Raw genomic sequence first — 16,203 nt, 5'->3', positions numbered from 1 at the left:
CCTGCAATTTCATCAAAATTGCGATTAATTGTACAGCCCTAGTTGAGATGGAAGGGAAACAGGAGTTTTCTCAGCTTCACGGGAAAAGAAGTCCCCCTAGAAATATATGGTTCTGTGCGCACTCTTACCTAGCTGCTGCAGGGTAGTGGCCTTCACCTGTGCCGGAAGATCGTCCGTCTGCAGAAGGCTCTCATAGGCCTCCTTGGCAGCCCGGTACCTCTTCTGGATATGAGGAGTGGAGGAGCAGTGAGCAATAGAAGGTCAAAGAGAGTAATGGGACAACAAGAGGGTGAGGAGAAGAGAAAATAAAAACACTGATTACAAAAGAGTGAAGTTCTTTAAAGCATCAAGGATTCAATTTCAATCCATGACTCTTGTCCGTCTTTTCACCTCTCGAATGCGCAGCATAACAAAACAGGATTGCCATCGTAACCTTCTTCATGGCCCTCCCTACTCCTCCACATTTAGTTGCACCAAAGATTTGCTGCTCACAGGCAGCATGCAACCTAAGTCTGAGACTTCTACTGCAGTGTGTGTGTTCTGACACAGCACAAAAAACAACAACATACTGTACATTAGTTGGGACGCGCTGCTGCTCCCAGCACCGGCTAGAGCTACTGTACTTCTCTACTGAAGAGAGAACATAAAGAGAGAGACCACCAGCATACAAAAGAGGTGGGAGACAGACTCTTGTTTCCATGGCAACCCCCTCGATCGGCTGCGAGTGATCTATTCCCTCCCGCATGCCACCCACTCACGCACCCTGCTCCCTCCTTAATTTGTCAGCACCTGGTTAAAAAAACAAAACAAAAAACAGGGCTATCCCTCAAATTTAGATGCGCTGTGATTTCACATCCTGGGTTAGGATGAGCCATCGCCTTAGACACTCAATCAACACGCAGCGCTGGTTTCTTTTTTACAACTACAAATGACAGAAACCAAAACATATGTCTTGAGTCCTTGGGAGAAAGCACAACTGACACAGAGGTTAAATAAAAGTAAGCACTTACCTGAATCTCATATAAATGAGCAATGTGGAACTGAACTGTGAAAAGAAAGAAAAAGGAAACGTTAGGCTGAGGTTATTTGGCATTTAAGAATGGTTTCCCACCCCAACTGAAAGTTATTGCTCCTCATAGTCTTTGAAAAGTAGTGCTGCGTTGTCAATGAAGAGGTGTCAGAAAGCCAAGGTTGCCGGTCTACATTAAGTGTAACAAACCAGATAGGTAGCTGTGCTCCTGGCGGCACCTTCCTTTGTCTGAAGCGCTGCAGTGTCTGATCTAAGCTGCCTGAGTGACTCTTAGCAGATGGAGGGAGGGAGGGAGGGAGGGAGGGAGGGAGTGGGAGAGAGAGAGCGAGAGAGCGGAAGAAGAAAGACAGGGGCTGCCCTTGCTACGTCTGTGTGTGTGTGTGTGTGTGTGTGTGTGTGCGTGACACACTAAGGGAAAGGCAAACAGCGAGACACTGGGCAAAAAAATGGATATTGCCGTCGCCAAGGTAACAGGTACCCGGCGGGAGTGATGACATGGCAGTGGCATATCAAATAATGCCAGGACTGAACCCCAGCAGCAACATAAACAAACACAAGAAGACGTGGAGTTTCTCTGCCACTATTCCCTCTCCAGGATGATCATTCCATGACCGGCTGGCAGGCTGAGAACGGCGTTTGGAGTTTTATACCACAACAAATAATGTGACGCAATGTGTAATGCATATAAAACAAATACATGTATACATTTGCTGCATGTCTACCAAATCAGTCAGTAAGTCTACAATTTCTATCATTAGTAGGGGGAAATTATGAATAAGTAAATAAATTAAAAATGAGTAAAATAAATACAATAGGTGCTTACTTTCAGCTTTGGACAAAGTGCAGGGGTTGGAGTCAATCAAAGCCAACTGAAAATGCTGCGAGAGAACATGGGTAGAGGAATCAGTAAAAACACAGAATAACCTGCAATTTGGGCTAACACCGACAATTATTTTCGTTGTTGATTTATTGTGGCTCTTTTCTCAATTAAATCGATTACTTGTTTTGTCTATAAAAATGTCAAGTAATGGTGAAAAATGCCCAGTATAACGTCCTCAAATGTCTTCTCAACTGTCACAGAAAAGTAGAAACTATTCCAACTGTTTTACATGCCATATCAAATTGAACAAATCCATGTTCAATTTGTTTTAACAAGCAATTTGTTGTAGTTTAGCGGAATACTGAAAGCAGCAGAAATGCAGAATAAAGTACACTTTAAGATCGGTTTATTTATCGCAAATAATATCGTTATCAGGATATTCAACAACGTTATCGCATATTTTCCTCATATCGTGCAGCCCTTAGAGGAAATGCAAGTTAGAGGAAATGAAATCAACCTGGACCTACCTTTAAGCTTGACTCATAGTCTGTGTTGACTTTGAACATGAGACCCAGGCGAAGGTGGATCTCCTTGGCCCGGGAGAAGCCCGGGTCAATGTACAGCACCTCCTGGAATGCTTTGATCGCCCTGTGGGACCAATGGAGGACATGATGAAGAGAAGGGGGAAGGGCAGTATTACAAATAGAAAAGAGGGAATAAAAACACGTGATCGTCGAGGACCAGGTGATAAATCTCTAAACGCTGACAAGGAGTGCAACTAACAGCGAACTCGTATTTGTGCTGAACATTGAGAAAGGAAGAACAGGCGTGAACACGATCTAAGGTGCTGCACATTCTGTTGTCAGTGTTCATTCAAGTCACGCTGCATGGGTGCAATCTTGAACTGAACACTAAAGCTGTTCCTTCCACAGTAACTGAGATAGCACCCCATATGTCACTTGTTCTGCTGTGCTTGCTTCACAATCAGACGGCAGCTTAATAACTAATTCTGCAGCAGAGAGTTAACCAGTACAAGCTCTATTTGCTTTTATTGGAGGTAGTTGAAATGTTGACGTATAGCTCTTGCTATATAAGAAACGTTCCAGGCATGACAGATGTCCTAGGTCTTTTCAAAATACTGGATTTGCATGTGCCTCTTGAACACTATTTGTAGTTTGGCTGCAGCCACTGAGAATAATAGCTATATCTGCCGATGCTTTTTCTTTTGTTATTTTTTTTATTCTGTCCAGAGTTTTGAGACAGCCCATTACTCTCTGGATGTGGTGTTACCATGGAAACAATATAGGACAGCTTCACAAAAGCATTTTTGCCCCGCTGGTAACAACAAACACATAAACGGACTACAGTTCAACTTTGCAATCCTGTGCATTATTGGCCCTTGTTTAAAGCATGTTCAGCTGCATTTCAAACAGGGCTGGTTTAGCCTTTAGAGCAATAAAATGCACAACAGAACAAGTGACTTACTTGTTTTGCCAATTCAGAAGTTCTGTTTGGCATCAAGCTAAGCTAACTGGCAACGGGCCCCAGCTTCGTATTTACCGTACAGACTTGAGTGGTTTTGGTCTTCTCATCTAACTTTTCTCCTCGAATTTTCCAAAAGTCAAACTATTCCATTAACACCACAGCCATCCTATTTCACTGTACTTTTTTTTTTTTTTAGTTAAAGATTATAGATTCAATGCTTTAATGGGGAAGTGGTCAAAAAAAGAGTCAATGCTTTAAATCTAGGGCGCACCCGATCACAACACTCGCGGTTCAGATTACAGTTATGATTCACGGATCGGATCCGCAAAAAAACACTATTCTTTTGTAATGCTTTCCATTTACTACTTTAAAAACTGCCATTAAACACTGCGCGTTCAAGCTGAGAAGCGGAGTTTGCTTTCCCCGGGGAAAACAAAAGGACTTTCACCCCGGAAATGAGAACACCATCTTTTTCCTAGTCATTTTGGTGCCTTAACTTAACTGCTGTTGCCGCAAAACACCCTTTTTGTCACCTAAACCACTATGAACCACCCAGACCTCTCCGGTCATCTGGGACAGGTCTACTTTCTGTCCCCAGAGTCAGAACTAAACAGGGTGAAGCAGCTTTCAGTTTCTATGCTCCTCATATCTGGAATAAATTCCCAGAAACCTGCAGATCCGCTGCTACTCTCAGTTCTTTTAAATCAGGGCTGAAGAGCTTTCTTTTTGATGCTGCCTTTCTTTAAATGACTGCTCATTTCTTTAAATTTCTTATGCTGCACTGTAACTTTTATTCTTGTGTTTTATGTGTCCTAATGTTTCTATTTGGTTTTAAACTGTCTATTCATGTGTTTTATTGGTTTTTAATGCTTATGATTTTTAACTGTTTGTACTTGTGTTTTATCTGTTTAAATGATTTTGTGTAAAGCACTTTGAATTACCCTGTTGCTGAAATGTGCTCTACAAATAAAGCTGCCTTGCCTTGCCTAAACTTAACCATAATGTTGGCCGAAACGACTGACAGCTTGCTGTGCCCTGTACCCGGCTTATTGCCACCTATTCTCGAGTAACTCAACTACCAACTGTTGCCGATACGACTCTGTAGCCAGCGTCACAGCTTTTTTTGAGTTCTTCTGCTGTAGCCATGACCGCCTCTATCCACCGCTCCACTCACGTGAACATACAACTGATTTTAAGATGCTCCGTTCACGTGAACAGAAAAATTGTGTCGCCTGTATTATTTCACACAAAGTTGTGGGTGAAGTGGTACGTGGTTCACATGCATTCGGAATCATGAGTGTTGATCCATACCACAGCTCAACTAGGGTCCGTTCCACCACCACTACTACTAATGAGAAAAGATTTTTCCATAATGAGAGTTGGTACTCACCACTGAAAGGCATTATAGTGGAAGTAGACCATTCCCAGGCCATACAGAAAGGCAGCATTCTGGGTGGGATGGAGAGAGGTGCAAGGCCATTAGGAAAAACAGTTAAAATAAAGATATTATACAGATTTATACGGCCAAGTTCAAAATGTAATCAGATGTCTCGGATCCAATATGTGCCATACACCTTTACATAACCTTGCAGCAACGTGGTTCAGTAATCAGAAAAACCAAAAGCTAGCTATTAATCTCACCGCAAAGTGTCAACTAAAACAGGAAAGAAGCACAATACGCCTCAGACACGAAACCTGAAACCGCATTTTACGCCAGCATGTAACCAAACCGAGATACACGCTTCCTGTGTGTGCGCAAGTCAATGTGTAAGAAAGAAAGCAAGATGGTGTGTATGTGTGTGTGTGTGTGTGTGTGTGTGTGAAATTGACAGGGCGTGATAGTATCACTAACTGAATGAGAAAGGGAGCATGCAGGCACGTGTGTTTGTGTGTCTCACCTTCCAGTAGTCTGACTGTAAACTGTAGTACCTCTGGTATGCAGATAATGCTGTGAATAAACAGGAGAGTGAAGGCGAGGCTTTATCAATGCCACAACACCACTAAAATGGAAAGTGGATAGTCAGCATTTAGGTAAAGCTGGAATGGAACCAACTGCATGTCTCCAGATACACACACCGTGTCTCTGTACAAAATCATGTGAGGAAAGGAGGACTCTGCAAAGCTCTTGGAGGTGAAGAGGAGAGATTACTTTACCTTTCGGGTAATCCTCCAAGAGGAGGTTGAAGAGGCCTAGCTGGCAGAATAACTCCGGCTCCACTTTGCCCTCGGCCTTAAGGACGAGCGAATCGTAGCAGCGGACAGCCTGGGGAGAACACAAAAACTATTTGTCTCTCCAGTGTGTGTGTCTGTTATACATGCACGGTGCCTGAGAGAGATTGGGGGAAAACTGCATCGTCCATGTCTGCATTATACAAAGAAAAGAAACATGGGGGGGGGGAAGAGGAGAGCGAGGAACTAGAGAGGGAGAGAGAGAAAACCACTCAGACCTTTTGAAAGTCACAGCATGGCTGACGTCAGCTCCCTAATTCTGGCCAAGTTGACTCACGTTCTTTTCAGCAGATACATATCTGCCCTACGCTAACTAACTGGAACGAGGTCTGCTGTAGATAACGAGTTGTGCTGAAGGCTATTTATGTTTTTAAAGATTATTTTTGGGGCTTTTTCGTGGAGATGCACAGGAAATGGGGGAGAGGGCTGCGGGTCGGATAAGAGCCTGGCCACTGCCAAGGACTCATCCCACATGGGGCGCACACTACCGTGTGAGCTAGAGGTCACCCTGTGCTTAGGGCTTTTTGCTGTTGTTGTTGTTGTTGTCTTAAATTATAGATCTTTCTGTCCTGATAAAAAGAGATACAACAGTCGCTGCTACCTGTGATATGGATGCCGTGCAACAAGATCTTTAATTAGTTCAAGGGCGAAACCAAGGTTTCTTTTTTTTTAGCTTTTTATCAATTTACTTAAAACGTGCTTGAAGTAGTGGGAAGTATAGTGTAGATAAGATACAATAAGTACAGATAAGTATGGAAAGTAACAAATAAAAAAGGAGGTACATAAACCAAAAAAAGAGCTAAAATAAATTAGAAACTATACTGAGTCTTTGGAGACAATTAACAAGTGAGTGGTGTGTACGGTGCACACTAGGGGTGAGCCATACTCACCCTATGAATAATATCACAGTACTTCTAGGTAATATGGAGATACGCAATATAGCAATATTTTGAAATCTTCTCTAAAGCATTTCATTAATGTTCAGTTTAACCACTGATATGTACAATGACACCAGGATAATAAAATGACTAGTCCCTGCAACATATGTCTGCATTAAAACATTTGTATTTATTAGTTTCTATTAGAACAATTTTAAGCATGCATGCAAAAGGGGGGTGAAATCACAGCCAGGTTATATTTAACAAAACTATTTATTCAAACTAGGCAACTGATCAAACAAGCAGTTTGAAAAAGTAAAAAAAGAAAGAAAAAAAAAAAAAAAAAAAAAAAAAAAAAAAAAAAAAAAAAAAAAAGGCATGATGTAGGCCCACCAGGGTCAGAGTCTCTCTTAGTTACCTGCCTATCTGGTTCCAGTCACTTCACTCAGAACAGTCTTACATACATACGAACTTTATCGATGATTCTCCGACTCGATCTAGAGATCGCCAACACAGCGTGGGCTAAAAATACGGATAGGCCGACTAGAAGCGCTTGCAAGCAGCGTTGAGACGGTAAACAAATTTGGGGAAATAGGGCTAAGTACGAAAGCTATCTCCTCATCTGCTATCACTGCCCAACGTACGGCCTCTGCTAAACAAAATGGATGAGCTGCGGCTGCGCATCACCACTCATGAACTAATTATATGGACTGTGAATGAGGCTAAAATCACTAGTAGCCATGTATACACTAAGCTAAGGCCAAGGAAACTTTATGAGGATGCATAGTATCCTGGAATAATAAAATGAATGGCCTTTAAAAAAAAAATCTGCCTGCTTTAACATAGGGGTCCTTAAAAGGTTGGATTTTCCTAATTTTGATTAATTAAGGCATTAAGATTAATTTCCAAAAGATGTTTTTATTCCTCTTTTTAAATCAACTTTAGCAGGGGCACGCAACCCAAAACACCACACAACACACACACACACACACACACACACACACACAACACACACCACACACACACACACACACACACACACCACACACACACACACACACACACACACACACACACACACACACACACACACACACACACCACACACACACACACACACCACACAACACACACACCACACACACACACACACACACCACACACACACACACCACACACAACAAACACACACACACACACACACACACACCACACCACACACACACACACACACACACACACACACACACACACACACACACACACACACAAAATCTAGTACATATTCTCCATGTCTTTTCTTAAAAGCAAGGCAAACAAACTTGAGTATGACCTATTCTGGCACCTAGGTTTCTCTGGTGCCACACTGACATCACATCAAAGATAGGTCCCCAATGCAGAGTACTGCTCTGCCATTCAAAGCCAAAGAGAAGCAGCAGCATCAGTATGGAAAACTGAGAAATGGCGTCCAAGTTTATACGAGGTGGATAACACTGCATCTCTCATCTCACAGTTTCTACTGGAGATCATTTTGCTTCATTTGAAATGGAAGCCCTATCGATTACCTTTGACCTCCACAACACAGAGAAGACGTGACATTTGCTTTTGGTGAGTAGAATCGTCATGTCTAAGAAGCAAAAATAGTTATTTTATATTGTTATCAGGAGACTGAAAAGTAAATTATCTAGCCAAGGTAGCCGATGCAGAAACTAATAAGACAGAAAGAGACAAACTCACTGGAGCCAAACACAGTCTCACAAACACAACTGTTCACAACCCAATCAACTATCAGACCACAGTCCTCTTCCTCACTACAGAGGACTTGGGGTTAACACTTCAACATTTTGTCATTTCCGTAGCAACCATACAAAATATGGGAGAAGTTATGCGTGTATGACAGTTAGAAAGCAGACAGATGAATGCATTATGTTAAGGCTGAGCAATGTCAAAATGTTGACATCGTAATATTGCCTTTTTTAAGTAATTAAGTGTAATAAAAACTGCCCTGAAAGTTGGAAGCGCCTCATTATTGAGTAGGAGTCTGCTACTATTACTAGTACGAGCAAAGGCTGTGTATACCTTTTTCCATCCAGTGTGCGGGAGAGCAGCGATTGTGGTGAGCACAAGGTTTGCGGTGGAGATGGGTTTTTGCTAGATAGGAGTTAAGGACAAGCAGCAGATTACTGAGCCTTTCCTCATCTTCCTTCATGTTTTCGTCACTATCAACAATCTCCACCGGCATTGGAAACTTGTAAGAGGAAGCACCAAGTTGACCAATCCGTTTTTGCCGCTCTGTGTGGTTACATTTTTTAGTAGCACGAGTACGGCGGATACGTACATAGTCTCTGAAGTGCCACATAGTTATTCTGAGGTATCAAGGCAAGATGTAAGAGAATATCAAGGTTGACTTGAAAGATCTGCACATCCTTTTAGACACAGACTAAAATAAGCACTGTTTACATTAGCTATTAGACGTCCTAATATGAGTTGAGAACTAGAGCAACACAAAGGAACAGGTTAGCTAGCCAGCATTATTTAAGAATCATTGGAGACTATGGGGTGTCATTTCACCCTGCATGACTAGGTGATATGACAGTACACACTCTCAATCGTCAGATATTTCTTCATACGGTTTCTACCACACAGCACCCCATGTATCTGAGAGTGAATGAGGCCATTGCAGACAATGAGCAGGATCTACAAGTAGTTTCAACAACTGTTTATATCAACATTGGATCTTTCTACTTGTTCTGCCGTTCATTTACTTTACATTTTGTCACACATTTACTTCGCTGGATTAGCCACAAACTAAAGATATGTAATACAGATATGATATCCATGATACAGGATATCTATATTCCCCACCCTTACACACAGGCCCTTTATTTCATGTTAGCTTTGCACGAAAGGCCAGGTAAGTCCATGCAGCATGTGTTCCCTAACTGATTTCAACCTAGTGCATAACCTCAATGCAACACAATGATTCTGTTTCATGCTACATCTGCGGCACGACCCAAGTCCAAGAACAGGCTTGGTGTTCAATTTACAGAGCAGCAAAGTCAACTTGTGCAAATGGTACGTTGCTTTTTACGTGAATAATCCCCATGGGAAATACTGTCCTCTTTTAATGACCTCTCTTAACTATTGAGCGGCCACAGCTGCAAAAAGTGCCACAGTTTAAACGCAAAAAAGGACGAAGGTGAAAAACTAAAACTGACCACCAATAAAGATAGTCTCACATGTAGAAAATAAAAATAGGGACACACCTGCGTTCAAGATGTTCTCCTGTCTAGTTATTCCAAGTTTACGTCATTGCCACCTAGTTACTAGAAATGTTAAACCCAGTTATCTGCAAGTGGATCTACAGCAACAGTGCATCCAACGCTGTGGCCAAAGTGCCAGACAGGGTAGTCAATCAAAACGAATACGCTATGAGCAGAACTCTCTAATAGTTCAAATATGTGACAAAATGAGAGTTTATGCAACTAATTCTCAGCAGACTTAAATACAGAATATCTGACATTGGAGTTAGACATAGTTGAGGTTAATTATTTGTAAGGCCAAATTCCTGTTAATTTGCCATTTTGCTTTCATAAGCCATTTCTCAGGGGGGTGCAGAAGACAACTATTCAATGAGACAATGTGTCTAATGCAGGTATGGAATCTTAACATGCAGAAAGCCTTTATTGAAGCAAAATAAACTTAAATAATGTGCTTTCTGTGTCTGAGACATCAACAGCTAATGTTTATTTGTCTTTGGGGGAAAGTAAAAAAAGCAGAAATGACTAATACAGCAGCCCTACAATACAGACCTAACAAAGAGCAATTTCCATAATGTGCTCTACGTGATTTCATGGTTTTAGGATCTCAATTATAGCTATGCTATTTTCTTAATTGTCTGTTGCAAACATTGGATCTAACATAGTCATCTCTCAATACCCAAACTTTGGGTATTGGCATATTCAATACCAGCCCTCTTTTCTTTTCAATATAAAATCCGTCTGTGGACGTTAACCTGGAACTGTTGAAAGACTTCCAAACTGTTCCTTTTGTCAGCATGACTGCATAGAGGTTTGTAAAATTGCACTGTTGCAATGTTTAAACAACGCTGCCCAAGTACAGTATTTAGTGTAGATTGGTCACATTTCGTCGACACTTAGTTTAGTAAAGTCAGTGTCTGCCCGATAAATCATTCAGCCACGTTAACTATGACATTTCTGACTGGTGTTGCTGTCTGGCTGTAATACCTTAAACATAAAAGACACCTGAGGCTGTGAGTTATTCAACTGGACTGCGCAAGTGCCCCTAGGACCTGTGTGTATTTATACCAGGGTGTAAAAGAGTAGGACTGTTAAAGGAAAGTCTGGCGACAGACACTAAGTATGGAGCAAGATATGTCTTATGAGTGTGTCAAATGTTACTGCCACCATAAGCACCATTGTCAACCAGCAACAAATGCATTGCGTTAAGCACAAAAAAAACTAAGTATGACCCACAACATGAACCATTAACACTAAACCAGTTCCAGAGGGTTCATGACAAAAGAGACCCTTTGAAAGGCTGTTTCAACAGGGCAGGTAAGCGGTTTTAATGGCAGGATTACCAACAACAAAAAAAGCATATAAAGACTTTACATAGTGTGTTAAACGATTGCATCAGTTAGGGCTCTGAAAAGATGCATGATAATGAGCTTCTTCTGCTTTAACCATATGCAATGTGCAGTTCAAATTGCAACCTACTACACTGACTGTAACGCACACTGTTTTCTTCAGCATTCTATGGTACACCAGAGCTTTCGGCTGCTTCTGTGCGGCTGATGCCAGAGGAGTAGTCCCACTTCCTAGGTATCCCACACCACCTAGCGAGCAGATTTGCGGATGGTCCCTCAAACCATGAGCTGTCAACTGCATCATCTTCTCTACATCATCCACTGTTCAAGATTACAAAAAAAAAAAATCACAAGAGAGGGCTTTGTTCTTCGTTAGCCCAGCAGTGGGTTGTGTACAGGTAGACTGAGCCCGGTTAACATGTAGCTTTCTAGTCCGAGAGCACATGCGGAGCCAAACAGGGGCAATAAAAACTGTAAACAAAAGGAGCCGACACCACCTAGGTCGGCAAGAGGAACACGATTTCAGAAAGAGCACAGACCCGAGAGGAAGTCAAGACACACTTGAGCAACACACACACGATTCGGAGGAATATATTTATATCAAATGGGTTATATAGCCATCGGTGTCACTCCGCCATGTCCCGCCATCTTGGACAGGCAGCCAGCCATTAACGTTCCTCGTAACGTTAGTCAACTCGTTCACACCGACTACAAACGAAAACGACCGGATTATGCCCTTAAGTGCATTACGTGGAGCAATGCAGTGCCACAAAAACAACCCAACAGAATGTGACCAAGACACTAGATCAATGCAAATGCTACGTGCACAGCTAGTCTTACCAAATACCGTAAACGGGTGAGCTGTATTTGGTGCACCCTGAAGAAGGCTACAACGTAACTTTCACAAACGTTACACCAGTTGTAGCTACATAAAGACACTTGAGTTTTAGGTTGGACATGGGAGTAAAATGTTTGCAATAAAACAATCTCCAAACGACAGAAAACTTCTCATTTAAGTGCAACGTATCCAGGAATCAATGTGCTACACAAAACCGTGACGACGTTGTGTTGCTGGTTGTACAATTGCAAGTACACAAGGATACGCTGGAAGGAATAACGTTAGCTATTTAGCTAACAGGGAAGGGCGGCTGCCTAGCAAACATTGAGATATGTTAACGTTAACCAAATAGATACATCAAGAGAGCAATAGCTACTTGGCTAACATTTATCATGACTAGCAACACCGCGTAGCCGCAGGTGCAGGGTCGCTGTTCATCGGATGAGAGTAGCTACCTAGCAGCCTAGCTGACTGGCTAAAAGAGGGGCTGCGGCTAGCTGGCCTTGGTCTCCCAAGCGAGTGGGCCACTTGCATTCAGACTGGCTTGCTACTTTGAGAGCAAATTCCCTGCCGTGCATGGTAGTTAAGTGGCTTGGAGTGAATCCCGGGAATCAGGGTGCTGTTTTATTGTAAAATACACCCAGTTAGATTCACTACCTTCATCAACAAGGCCTTCGTTCTGGCGCCATCTTCATGAAGCTTCTGAAATCCAAACAGTGAGCTGCAAGCAAGAAGACAACATAGGCGGTTCAGAATCACTTGCAGAGCGGCGCAGAAACATTTTCGACATGCAAGGAAAGAAAACAATTCATTTTCAAAGTGTGCGTTAGTGTACGTGCACGGGGTTACTATTCCGACCTGTCGATCCCGGCCAAACTATCCCTCTCCTGGGCTGTCAGTGTCGGAAAGTCCTCCTCTGTTTCACTCGCTTTTCCCGCCGCCATTTTCTTTCCCTCATCACCACTACAAGAAGCCGAGCCGAGACTCCGAGCAGCAGCGCAGGCAGCAGCGGCGAGCGACACACCGCACGATTGCATGGAAAATCGCGACGCGGGGACAAACGGTTTGCTCCGCCGAATCAAAGAAGAAAAACTGGAGAAAACAAAAGGATCAAAAACTTTTTCCCAGGATGAAAAGATGCGATTCGATATAGTAAATCCTTTCGGGGGGACAGACGCGCTCTCCGGGTAGCTCCTCAAACGTCACATTTTTCATCACAAAGTGATATTGCACCGCTATTTGAATGCGAATAACTGAGTACAGTATCTCAGATGTGAGTATTTCACAATAAAATGCGTTTCGGCCGCGAAGATAAAGTTGTTATAATTGTGTCACCCAAGCGAACCCACGCGCCGCGCTAGCCACGCCCTCTCCTCCCTCTTCAGCCAATAGGAGCGTTCGCATCCCCACCATATGACTTCCCTGGTATATCATTCTTTAATCTTAAATACTAATTTTCTCCCTGCAATCCACTCATCTTTTATATCACGATTATTCTGGAAGCATACTCGGAAGTACTTATTCTATTAATGTGTCTGTCACCCATGTGCATTAAAGTAAAATATACTTTCCCTGAGACTTGCAATAATTTCCCCACGATAAATTATCATGTAGTATTCAGTGATATGAATTTACACCATATACTATATAAAACTAGAATGACACTTTGGATTCAGTTGACCGTTTTTCCTTACAGGCAGCTTAAACGATGACTGCAATGCATCATTCGTTCTGAGCCTTTTACACCATGTATCCTCTGTTTGCACTTTCAAAGTCCCATAAGAATTCTTTGAAATCTTTGTCATCCGCAGAACAAGTTGTAGCATTTTAGTAATAACGCTGCTAAATTGCTGAGCCTAATCAAGCGAGATCAAAGCATTTTAATTGACGTGGCAGAGCGTCATAGTGTGGGCGTGGTTTAGCAATGTCAACATCCTGGTGACATAACCGCTCTCTCCAAAATGGCGACGGTGGATCACAGGGAAGGTGAGAGATATTTTGTTTATTAGAAATACGACAGTATTACCCTATTTAATGTATAGAATTTAGAACGTTTTGCGCCGACGATAATGTAATTGGGATGCGGTCTTGACTTCGATGCTTAAAAGAATCCAAAAAAGGAAACCGAAAGCAGTTTTGTGTGCACGGTATTGTATTGGTAGCCATTTGACGCTAGCCAGCTAGCATTAGCTTCCCAATTCATTTACATAGAGTAAAGAAGCAGCATTTACAGCCCGTGGTAGCTGAACTACCCTTACAGTAGGCGTAATATATCTGAAGGGTTGCTTTTACGTTTTGGGGTTTGAACAGACAGACAGAGCGCGGGCATTTTAAACACCACTGTAATGTAAGTGCTCCTCGATGTTTGGGATGGAAACAAGAGGTGAAGTGAGTGAGGTTAAATGCCATTTAGTGTGCATATGAACCCCTGTATTGTGGACTGCTAGTGGAACTACATATAAAGTATTTCAGTTTCAACGTTACACGTTATTTTGTCGTAGCAGGTCAGGACGACCCAGAGAGTGAAGAGGAGGTTTATGAGGTTGTGGACCTGACAGAATATGCCCGGCGGCACCAGTGGTGGAGTAGGGTGTTTGGGAGCAACTCCGGCCCGATTGCTGAGAAGTATTCTGTGGCCACCCAGATCGCGATGGGAGGGGTAACTGGATGGTAAGGCATGAGTATCTCTCTGCTCATGTGTGACATCTGTAACAGCAGAGACTCAAATACTGTCCCAACGTCACACCTAACTGACTTAATTGAATTATTATTGACAGATTGTCTGTCTGAAAAGATCTTACAGCCAAGGCTGCATGATGTGCACATGTCAGTGTTTTCCTAGGTTTGTGGAAGACTTATCTGCATGTATTTGTTGTGGGGTTTAGAGGTCCCCTCCCTCAATTATTATATAACCATATCTGTGTCTAAAAAGTTGAAAAAGCTAGAACAGATAATTAATAAATAACACTCAAATAGCTCAAATACAAAACTTGCTAAAGGAGTCCACTTGGGACCAACTATACCCATTATATCTGAGGAAAGTTCTCTAGTTTTGTGTATTGAGTTAGTTTAGTTTTGCTCACATTTATTGTACAATCATTCAGCTTAGGTGGTACTCAAAATGGCGTTGGTGCTGCACCTAAGCTTTGTAATGATAGAGGAAACCCTGCATGCGTAATGGACACTACTCCCTTCCTTTCAACTCATCCAGGTGTGCTGGTTACCTCTTCCAGCGGGTTGGGAAGATAGCTGCTACTGCTGTTGGAGGAGGGTTTCTTCTTTTACAGGTAAGAGTACCATAACACTGTTTATGTAGCCCTAATTACTGCATCTAAAAGCGCATCCTTTGTAAAATTCCCATTTTGACAACTGAAGACGCCAGCTGTACAGCATGACGCTCAGCACGTCTCCTCTCTACAGCAGAACGATTAGCAGTGTGTGTTAGCTGGCTCTAGATGGGTGCAGGCCATCTGGATGCCTATTTGGTGTCGCGGCGCTATCAGTGTATTATTTTGTCTCTTAAAAACATTCTTGTAACCTTTTTACAAGTAGATTAGACCGGAGGGTGCCAGTGGAGATGTGGTCCGTGGGTAAAGTTCACTCTCCAAAATGAGCTGTTTTTATCAAGGTCAGGAAAACATCTTCCTGGGCTAAATGTTGCCTGAATACTTATGTATATAGTCTGTTTGATGCATCATACAGCATCCCTTTTAAATCCCAAAAAAGGATTTGACCTGCAGAGCTAGTCACCAGTGATTACCCATAGAAGACGATAACCTTTTCTATAGTTAATTTCAGGGACAGGATCACCTGTGTCTTTTAATCACATGTGCATGTTTTGTGTATTGCATAAAGGGATTTTGTTTTGCAAACAGGGTCTCAATAAACCACACCATAAACCAGATGATGCAAAACAGCACAGAAAAACTCTGTTTAGTGGAAAGCTGAATGATCTGTCATCTGCCCTCCCACAGATCGCCAATCATAGTGGCTACGTGCAGGTGGATTGGAAGAAGGTGGAGAAGGATGTGAACAAAGCAAAGAAGCACCTGAAGAAGAAAGCAAACAAAGCCGCCCCTGAAATAAACACATTCATTGAGGAGGTAAAGGTACCTGCAACAAAGCTTGCTCTTTGTTTCACACTTTCTTTTTGTCAAATCTTAATTGACTGTTGCTAAAACTAAATCAAACATTCCTGGGTTGTGTTGTATACTTCTTTATAGTAGAAAAAAGCCCCAAGCCTCACACCCAGCGTACTTCTGACATGCAATTAATTAGAACTAAATGCATGTCTGTCTCTGATGTCCTGGTTTT

The 16,203-nt window shown here is 42.3% G+C and overlaps 2 protein-coding genes and 1 long non-coding RNA gene across 8 annotated transcripts in view; 2 read left to right on the top strand and 1 right to left on the bottom strand.

Annotated features, from left to right (window-relative positions):
• Positions 1 to 13,264, bottom strand: part of LOC116674154 (histone demethylase UTY) — a 29,476-nt gene extending 16,212 nt beyond the window's left edge. For both annotated transcript variants that reach the window (XM_032506659.1, XM_032506660.1), the window contains exons 1-9: positions 12,748 to 13,264; positions 12,547 to 12,610; positions 5,490 to 5,598; positions 5,234 to 5,283; positions 4,726 to 4,784; positions 2,378 to 2,498; positions 1,854 to 1,908; positions 1,011 to 1,045; positions 129 to 222 (exon numbers count right to left, since the gene is read on the bottom strand). In XM_032506659.1, the coding sequence (XP_032362550.1) occupies positions 129 to 222; positions 1,011 to 1,045; positions 1,854 to 1,908; positions 2,378 to 2,498; positions 4,726 to 4,784; positions 5,234 to 5,283; positions 5,490 to 5,598; positions 12,547 to 12,610; positions 12,748 to 12,926 (766 nt within the window). In that variant the 5' untranslated portion in view covers positions 12,927 to 13,264. The remainder of the gene's footprint in view (positions 1 to 128; positions 223 to 1,010; positions 1,046 to 1,853; positions 1,909 to 2,377; positions 2,499 to 4,725; positions 4,785 to 5,233; positions 5,284 to 5,489; positions 5,599 to 12,546; positions 12,611 to 12,747) is intronic.
• Positions 1 to 16,203, top strand: part of LOC116674163 (uncharacterized) — a 25,074-nt gene that overhangs the window by 6,968 nt on the left and 1,903 nt on the right. Inside the window, exon 2 of the long non-coding RNA XR_004327994.1 lies at positions 1,173 to 1,176. This is a non-coding gene — a long non-coding RNA (uncharacterized LOC116674163). The remainder of the gene's footprint in view (positions 1 to 1,172; positions 1,177 to 16,203) is intronic.
• The window catches only part of LOC116674161 (FUN14 domain-containing protein 1), a 24,445-nt gene continuing 21,151 nt past the window's right edge, over positions 12,910 to 16,203 (top strand). For 2 of the 5 annotated variants that reach the window (XR_004327993.1, XM_032506687.1), the window contains exons 1-4: positions 13,506 to 13,875; positions 14,391 to 14,559; positions 15,101 to 15,176; positions 15,864 to 15,998. Coding sequence is in view for 4 of the 5 variants with exons in the window: in XM_032506687.1 (XP_032362578.1) it covers positions 13,851 to 13,875; positions 14,391 to 14,559; positions 15,101 to 15,176; positions 15,864 to 15,998 (405 nt within the window). In the remaining variant the exon portion in view is untranslated. Of the gene's footprint in view, positions 12,953 to 13,505; positions 13,876 to 14,390; positions 14,560 to 15,100; positions 15,177 to 15,863; positions 15,999 to 16,203 lie in introns of those variants that run through there. The other 3 variants (XM_032506688.1, XM_032506689.1, XM_032506690.1) reach the window with 3 other exon arrangements.

The sequence above is a fragment of the Etheostoma spectabile genome, chromosome 24, assembly GCF_008692095.1.
Source record: "Etheostoma spectabile isolate EspeVRDwgs_2016 chromosome 24, UIUC_Espe_1.0, whole genome shotgun sequence".
Taxonomy (NCBI): domain Eukaryota; kingdom Metazoa; phylum Chordata; class Actinopteri; order Perciformes; family Percidae; genus Etheostoma; species Etheostoma spectabile.
Note: the sequence above shows the minus strand (reverse complement) of the source record. Positions and strands in the feature narration are given on the sequence as shown.